We start from the raw sequence: 9,268 nt of genomic DNA, 5'->3' as shown, positions 1-9,268 counted from the left end.
CACTGATCATTTTTACATGCGGATCCCAAAGCTTTCTTAAGCTAGGGCAAGCACCAAACTTGGGTTTGCACAAAACTACAAGAGATCAATTTTTTAAAATAAACTTGCTCTAAACTGAAACAAGATTTTAAAACTTTCCCCCCATCCTGATTTGTTGTGTGAATGTTGCTGTGTGCTGTTTAATTACCATAGTGTTACACTTCAGAAATGGCTGCATTTCAATGGCAGGCAAAGAGTGTATCTCCTGATCCTACAATGGTCTGATTCCACTCAAACACACACAGATTCTGCAGTGGAGGTCTCATGCAGATCGGATTGCATAGAAAATGTGTTCGGTTTTTTTACATCAATTTTAACAAGAAAAATATAAAAACACTTTTGATTTGTCCCACCTGGTGCCTCAAATCCTCTCTGCTGAGAATGCCAGTATGAAGTGTTAGGGATCATAATGTCTTATGTGATACTTATGCACAAGGAACTTAACTCAGTGGAGTATTAACTCTGGAGCCTTTGAAATATCAGTCAATTTGTTAACTCTCTGTGGCTGATCAAAGCAGGCGAGGAAGGAGAGAAGGCCTGAAGTTGTGTCAGGTTGGGCTCCTTAAAAAATGAAACCCCAAATAACTAGTCACGGTTGAAAATGTTGGATTTATATTATTCTTAATGCAAGTTTAGATTCTGGAGCAGTCATTGGAGAAAAGACCAACTCTTCACATATGCCAGCCCAATCCACCCATAGTCCGTAACACTGGTACCTCACAGGGATGTCTGAGAAGCTTAGTTGAATGAAGAATATTTGTTAAATGCTCTGAGACCCTCCTAGAAAACACTGCTTTTGCCCAAGCTGTGTATCACAGCCATCTCTGTAACATCTAAATGCCTTTCCCCATGAAGAGGATTATCATTTATTTAAATGTATGCAAATACTAAAAAGCACCTCTATCCGTATGCTCCTGGCATCTTTGACATTAGTTGAAAATTAACAAGCAAAGTTCAGGAGTCCAGTGCAAAATAACCCACTACCAGCAAGTCCAACAACTCAGACAAAAAGCCTATAGAGTTACTCGTACAGAAGACTGGGAGTCAATTTCATATAATGATCGCTTGTATAAATTAGTGATTCTCAACTGGGGTACATACGTACCCCTGAGGGTACGCAGAGGTCTTCCAGGGGTACAGCAACTCATCTAGAGAGTTGCCTAGTTTCACAACAGGCTACATAAAAAGCCCTAGCAAAGTTAGTACAAAGGAAAATTTCATACAGGCAATGAGTTGTTTATCCTGTTCTATATACTATACACTGAAATATAAATACAATATTTATATTCCAATTGGTTTATTTTATAATTATATGGTAAACATGAGAAAGTCAGCAATGTTTCAGTACTAGCGTGTGGTGGCACTTTTGGTTTTTTGTCTGGTTTTGTAAGCGAGTAGTTTTGAAATGAGGTGTAACTTGGGGGTACACAAGACAAATCGGACTTCTGAAAAAGGGGTGCAGTCGTCTGAAAAGGTTGAGAGCCACGGGTCTAAAGGACTTAGTAAGAACGAAAAGGCAGCTGTGTGACACTGCTAGGGTGACCAGATGTTCCGATTTTATAGGGACAGTCCGGATTTTTGGGTCTTCTTCTTATATAGGCTCCGATTACCCCCCACCCCCTGTCTGGTCACCCTCGATGCTGTGGTGCCCAGGCATGCCATGTGCCATTCTTTTCCCTCCTCCTGCAGCCCCCCACCACCAGGACAGACCCTAAAAATAGCCCCTCCTGGACCTCCCCAGCCCAGCTCGCAGAGAACCTGACTTTCCCAGCACTCACGTCACTCCTTCCACCCTGCTGAGGTCACACCTCATTAGCATAGCAAAGCAGAGACGCAGCCAATCAGAGACCGGGCCGCTGCTGACGCCTGTCGGGGAAGGGGTATAAAGGGTCCCGCTTCGCTGCTTCTCCTCCGAGACCAGCGCAGAGCTCAGTTGCGGTCGGTGCGTTGACTCGCCCCGTCCCTCGCCTACCCCCGGAGCCTTAAAGGGGCCGCGCCGCCCTCTGAGCCCAGCCATGAGCCAACGCTGGAGCGGGGTCAGCAGCTGCAGCAGCCGGGCGGACATGGTGCCCGAGATCGCCGCCGCCGTGGGCTTCGTGTCCAGCCTGCTCCGGACCCGGGGCTGCGTCAGCGAGCATCAGCTGCAGGTCTTCAGCGGGGCCCTGCAGGAGGCGCTCACAGGTGAGGGGGGGAACACGCTCATTGCCCCCCATGTGCCTTCGAGGGGGCACCCCATTGGGTGCTTGGGGTCCCCCATGTGCCTTCGAGGGGGCACCCCATTGGGTGCTTGGGGTCCCCCATGTGCCTTCGAGGGGGCACCCCATTGGGTGCTTGGGGTCCCCCATGTGCCTTCGAGGGGGCACCCCATTGGGTGCTTGGGGTCCCCCATGTGCCCTATTGTGTGTGTGTGTGGGGGGGGGCTTTGCTGTATCCCAGCCTTTAGGGTCCCCCTTCTCCCCGATGTTTGTTCTGTGCCATGTAAGCTTATGGTGCTGTAGGAATTTATTGGCCATTTGCTTCTTCACACCCCTCCCTTCCCCCCCCTTCAGCTGGTGTAAAGGTGTAACACAGTACAGGGATTACTGTGGCTATCTCGTTAATTTTAAGAGAGGAAATTAACGAGGGAACAGTTAACACTCCTACAACATAAGAGTTTGTCACCTTGGCACAAATACAGCTCTATAAACACAGTCCTCCTCCCCACCGTCTGTGTCCCTATAACATAAGAAACTTGTTTGGGTGGGGGGGGGGAGCTGCATTGTTACATCAGGAGAAGGCAGGTCTGGAAGTGGCTCCTTGCTTGGCTGGGGTAAGGGGATCAGATGGAAACAGGATCTTGATCTTTCTGTGCTGCTGGGAGTTGGACCCCTTTGTTTCGGCAACTGGTGTCTAGGATCTTGTTTAGTTACATTGCAGTAAACTGAAAGGGTCTCTCTGATTTCAGTGGGCTTTGGATCAGGCCAACTTTGCGGGCAGGGGAGATGTTTCCTAACTTGTCTCTTGGACCATGAGACATTAGGGCTTGGCTCTGCCATTTCCAGTTGAACATCGATGTGTCTTCAACTTGTTGCTAACAACCCCTTCTAGAAGTTTGTTCCTCTCTAGTCTTTGTTGCACACTGATGTTGGACTAGATGATATCTCCTGGACTAAGACACGTCAGGATAACAAATATAAACCAACATGGGACCTGGCTTTGTGGTTTAGCAAAACTAAATGCATGATGCTACTTGCGGAGGAACTAAACATTGCTCATGTACCCTGGTGTTCGAGTTCGGGAATACTGCCCCAGCCCTACCAAGCCAGAGCTCTGCATGCATATGGACTGGGCTCCAAGGCAGGCAGTTGCTGTACTGCCACACAATCACAAATCAGGAGATGGAAAATATCTGCTGGGTCTCGTTCGTGTAGTCAGTTGTAGTTTCATTCCCTATAGTATTAGAGCTGACTGATGGGATTGGTATAGTTAAGGTTAAAACAAGCTCCTTCTGCTGATGCCTGGAGAATCCTACCTCTAAATGTAAGAGCAAACAGCTCATTTGTAAACAAGCGAAGTACTTAAGATGGGCCTCCATGTTTTTTTGGGGAGACTATTTTATATGACGGGTGTTCCGCAAGTGCTGCTTGTTGTCCAGTTAGCTCCAGCAGGGTGTGCATGTCCACTTAGAAATTTCTTCTCTTCTTACAGAGCATTACAAACATCACTGGTTTCCTGAGAAACCCTTCAAAGGCTCTGGGTATCGCTGCATCCGAATCAATCATAAAATGGACCCCATTATCAGCAAAGCAGCTTGCCAGATCGGACTCAACCTCCAGCAGCTGTATCAGCTCCTGCCCAGTGAGCTCACGCTCTGGGTGGACCCGTATGAGGTGTCTTACCGGATCGGTGAAGATGGCTCCATCTGTGTTTTGTATGAAGCAGTGGCGGCAACACCTGTGAGCTCCTATGGGATGCTCACCTGTAAAAACCAGATGATGATGGGTCGCACGAGCCCTTCCAAAAACTACATGATGACTGTCTCCAGCTAAATGCTCCTAGTGTTCTTACACTGCTAAGACCTAGGCCATAGTATACCTCACTGGAGGATCTATTTTTAAATGAAGAGCTATTTATATTTTTTAAAAAAAGCAAGAAAATCCCAAATTTAAATATCACACTGCTCTGTAGCGAAGCAGTGTTAGGTGCCTTTTTTTTCTTTTTTAAAGCTGTTACAAGCTTATGAGTTTTTATTATAAAGCCAATATCTACCTAATTAGTGTTGAATGACAATTTGGATGGGCGGGCTTGCCTATCTGGGCAGCTTGGGGTGGAGGAGCCAAATGGGGTAGGGGGAAATACAGCATTTCTAAAGAATATTTTTAACTATGGAGTAAGCGCTGAGCAACTGTGAATGAAAAGGCTAGAATACCCAGCAGGTGGGGCTTTTAAAGATTGTATAAACAATGACACTCCCCCCCCCCCCCCCACTAAGTTGACTGGAATGTCATGACCCCCTGAGTGTTGATTTTAAAAAAAAAATAATAAATCGCCTACTCCATTACACTGATAAGGGGTTGCAGTTTCATCACCTCTCCATCCCCTCCCCCCATAAGCCTGAGCAATTTGTGGCCTAAAGTTTCTGACCTCTAATCAGTTTTGACTGAGCCCAATGGTCAGGATTTGGCCTGAAACTGTTTGGTAGTTCCCAACACGCATTTGTAATTTGCCGAAGTGCCAGACCAATGTGAATTGATCTACCTGCTGGGGAAGACGTCTTTACCAGGACTTTGTCTGTTCACTGCCTTGTTACTGTTCAACTGAAGCCCCTGCCAGTGACCCTTTAAGAGGTGACTTAAAAACACAAGGCACTTAAGACTCTTTATTTTTAATGAAACTTCCTCAGATTAGTTTCAAAGCACACTGGTTTTTTTTTTTTTTGCCTTCCTGTTTTGAACTGGCAAATGATCTGCCTAACTAGAGCTGTTCCTTCCCAGCCTTTTGACTCAAGTTCTCAGACACTGTGCAATATATTTCCAGATCTTGGGCATTCTGGAGAAGGAAGGGGATTCCTCTTTGCCACAGTTCTTCCCCTCCCCTCTTTTAAAAAAGATAATTAACTGTTTTTGATCACTTCCCATGTGCAAACTTGGGTTCAGGCTTTTGTAGGGTTTTTACCAGCATTTGAACTCCTGAACTGGAAAACTCAGCATATCGTTTAAAGAGGCCCAATGGCCTGTGCTTATCCCCCACACAATTTTAATTCTCACTAAAGAGATCTGACTTGTAAAGCTGAAGTTGCATCACACCAGCTGTAACTTCTCCCGTCAGCAAAGCAGAAGTTAGAATGAAGCACTCTAGAGCCTTTTGTGAGCTGACAGTGAGTCGAATTGTGCAATATTTTTCATCACAATGAAGGGAAATACATGGACGCTTCTGTACTGTAAATTTCCCTTCCAAGAAAAGTATCGGTTCAAAGTGCTGTGTGGGATCCTTCTTTCTTATCTGATGTCTTGATAGTTCTCACTCGTATGTTTTCACCAAGTTTCCCGAACAAACAGCGTTCGCTTTTCTACACTCCCTTCCCAAATACTGGTACTTGGTTTGTTTATCATTATGGTGTGATGAATGCAAATCTTATCTTTATCTGCTCCACGCTTTCTCTCCTATTAAAAATAGTGCTTTTGAAAAAACCAAATTCCTACACTACCATTGTTCCAATCAAGCCCCTTTTCTGTTTTTTTTTTTTTTTTTTTTTTTTTTTTTTTCTTTAAGAAAATCCTACCAAATTTCATATTAACTCCATGCCAGGAATTAGTATTAAGTTTTGTTTGCTTTCAAACCAACCAAATTCAGCCAGAATCAGTTTTTTGTAGCTTGTTACACGTAAAAGCTGTGAATTGAAGTGTGTTCTCTGTTGCCTTCTCAAGCCTGTTGCAGAGCTGAAGAACTGTACCTTAGTGTCTGTTCTCCTCTTTCATTGTTTTGTAAAAACAGAGCTGGACTGTTGAGCGGGACCTGCTTTGTATTTGGTGAAAATGGTAGGAAGTTCGTAAGCTATTTTTGGGAAGGGGGAGGGAATAATACTAATTGTACAGTAGTGTTTTTATATACAAAATGTACAGATTCACTGACCAATGTACACTTTTGTTACTTTAATAAAAATGTAGCAATTATGAAGAACTACATTGTGCTGAGAAACTCATCTGTGCTGGCGGATTGTTCACAAAAGGGCATTATGGTCTCACCTAAACATTGAGCGCCAAAGACTGTGTGCACAGACATAAAATCCACACTTGAAAAAATCTGCTTCAAAAGAGCTTCACACTCAATGTGCTGAGCTCTGATCTTATAAATCCAAAAACGAAAAATCTAGGAAAAAGGACCAGGGCTGACTTACAGCCTCTTGAAGTCAGTGAAAAGATATCGGTGAGTTTTAAATTAGGCACCAGTTCCTATCCAGAGTGCACTGTGGTGTCAATTGGGTGTCCTTCCATTGCTGGAGGAAAGGGGTCATAAAGAACATGGAGGGGGAATAGCTTCCTCAACCTCCTGTTTTGATGCTTCCGCTATGGCTAAAAAACTATGGAATTATAGAATGAGAGATGAGGTATTCTCTTAAGTCTGTCCCCCCTGCCACTGTGAAATGTCTAACGATGGCCCTCCCTTTGCTGTGGAGGATCCCAAACTACATGGTGCTTACAGAGTACCTAGGCAATCCCAAGTAAACAATGTTCCATAAATCAGTATCCCTAAAGCTCGCTGTTATCCTTCCAAATGGACTAGACGCTTTCTGACAGAATTCAGAGTAGCAGCTGTGTTAGTCTGTATTCGCTTAAAAAAAAAAAAGAGGACTTGTGGCACCTTAGAGACTAAAATTTATTTGAGCATAAGCTTTCGTGAGCTACAGCTCACTTCATCGGATGCATTTGCTGTAGCTCACGAAAGCTTATGCTCAAATAAATTTGTTAGTCTCTAAGGTGCCACAAGTACTCCTGTCCAAAAAAAAAAGTCCTTGAGAGAGAGCGTTGGCCAGAAAAACCCTTTGATTCAGTGACTCCAATCCATTGAAGGATCTGCAGCTGTCATGAAAATGGCAGCTAGAGTTGATTCAGGGCCTACCGTACTTGTCTCCAGTATATACTATCAATTCATTGTCCTTTTGAGAGGTGGCTCTTCAACGCATCATTTTCAAGGAATGGTTCCTGCAAGGAACTGTAAGCCTGGTATTTAGGGAGGAGAGTCAAGCTGGAATGCTGAAGAGGCTGGTTGTGGTATGGTTAAAACTGCCCCTGTTTCAGGATGGAATCTGAAGCCCACTGAAATCGATTAAGGCACTCCCATTGACTTTTATCTCAAACCCACTGAAGTCTCTAACATCAACGGGCTTTGAATGGGATCCTGTTATTTAATTGTATTGTGGTAACACCTAGGACTACAGGTCATGAACCCACTCCAGTGTGCTAGGCACTGTACAAACATATCAAAAGATCATTGTTGCCCTAAAAAGCTAAGAAGGAAAGGAGTACTTGTGGCACCTTGGAGACTAACAAATTTATTTGAGCATAAGCTTTCATGAGCTACAGCTCACTTCAGTAATGTAAAGCACCAACACAAAATAGCACCTGCCTCAGATCAGTATAATTAAAGCCCCACAAGGGAAGATAAAGTGGATTCTTCCCATTTGTTTTTTATCACCTCAGTACTTCTTTAAGGAGATAACTCTTTGCATCCATGATACAGAAGTTAGGTCAGCATACGTGCTGTGACGGACACTGCTTCCCTTGAAAGTCACCCCTCAGTAAATATTTATGCCATATCTACACAACAGGCACTGTCGGGCCATAGCTCTGCAACTGTAACCCTGGAGCACAAGCCCAGACTACAGTGGTGTTTTTCCATCGCTGTAAGCACTTCCCCCCTCCTGATCGACAGGTGCTAGGTCGAGGGAAGAGTTCTTTAGTCAACCTCGCTGTGTCTATACTGGGGGCTAGGTCAGCATAGGTAGGGCATACATGGGTGTGAAGTTTTTACACCCCCCCCTCCCCCAAGTGCTGTAGCTATATTGATGTAAGTTTGAAGTGTAGACTAAACCTTTAATTGCCCACTGCTTATGAAACGGGTTTTAAAGAGGAATGGCTGCCCTATTCACTTGCTGACTTCCTAAGAGTATGTAGGTTCAAGGGTTCTATTTAGAGTGAGATGTCCGCCCTCTTAATGACTTAACTACATTCATCACCATTATACAAGGTTGTATTCTGAGTTTTCAGGTGACACGGTGACTCACTCCATTTTATGTTGCAATCAAGATAAAAATACAGCTTTATGCTGCAGATTGTTAGTAAGCAGTGGATGACACTAACACAGCAATCTGACTTCACATGGGAACACTTGCCCTTTAATAAGCCAGTATATTCATCTAAAATATTTGTTTTTGCTTTGCAGTTCTCCTTTTGGTAGAATTGTTAAAATTGGGACCATCTAAAGGATGTTTTGATGGAGTTTAGCAATTGAAACTGAACTTGGGCAAAGATGAATTATGTATGTGTTCACCTACCCCATGGCCTTTTGAGACTCAGGAAAGCATTTCTGTCCCATTATACCACCTCTTATACAGTGCTTTCCATCAGGAGATCTCAAAATACTTGACAAAGGAGGTCAGTATAATTATCCCCATTTTACAGAAGGGGAAACGAAGGCACAGAGAAGGGAAGTGACTTTTCCAGGGTCACTAGCAAACCAGGGGCAGAGCTGGGAATTGAAACCAGGTCTCCATATCTACTAGACCAAACCTGTCTCCCTCATTAACAGAATTCTTTCATGTCCCAGGGATAGGGCACTGCTCTGAGAGTCAGGAAACTTGGGTTCATTTCAGTGACTTAACCTCTCTCTACAACTCACCTTTGTAGAGCACCGTTAGGTCTGTGGATGAAAAGCTGTGTGTAAGTGCTAACTGAAATTGTGTGTTCAAATGTATGTCCCCCTTTGGCGTGGAGTTTCTTTTAAATTGAATCAATATTATTTTTTTTTTCATTGACACTATTGAGAGATCCTTGAGGTTAGGAAGACAGACAGAGGAGATCTGAGAAGGGAATTTTGCCCATTTTATAGCAGAAGTTTGCCAGACTAAACTATTGTGGGGATCTCCCTGTTTTTCTGGGTGGGTGGCTGGATGCAGTTTGTATCTATAGACCAGGCTTGAACAAGCACCCACATGGTCCTATGCAGGCCATTTAGCTCTGTCGGGTGAGCC

At 44.2% G+C, this 9,268-nt stretch overlaps 1 protein-coding gene across 1 annotated transcript; it reads left to right on the top strand.

Moving 5' to 3' along the window:
• Positions 1-1,882: 1,882 nt before the first annotated feature.
• On the top strand, positions 1,883-5,780 carry BTG2 (BTG anti-proliferation factor 2). Its single transcript, XM_038380211.2, has 2 exons — positions 1,883-2,220; positions 3,727-5,780. The coding sequence occupies exons 1-2, from the start codon at positions 2,055-2,057 to the stop codon at positions 4,065-4,067; spliced, it is 507 nt and encodes a 168-aa protein (XP_038236139.1). The 5' UTR covers positions 1,883-2,054; the 3' UTR covers positions 4,068-5,780.
• Positions 5,781-9,268: the final 3,488 nt, after the last annotated feature.

Source organism: Dermochelys coriacea, chromosome 21 (assembly GCF_009764565.3).
Source record: "Dermochelys coriacea isolate rDerCor1 chromosome 21, rDerCor1.pri.v4, whole genome shotgun sequence".
NCBI classification, from domain to species: Eukaryota; Metazoa; Chordata; order Testudines; family Dermochelyidae; genus Dermochelys; species Dermochelys coriacea.
The sequence above is the reverse complement of the archived record's forward strand: the minus strand, read 5'-3'. Positions and strand labels throughout refer to the sequence as shown.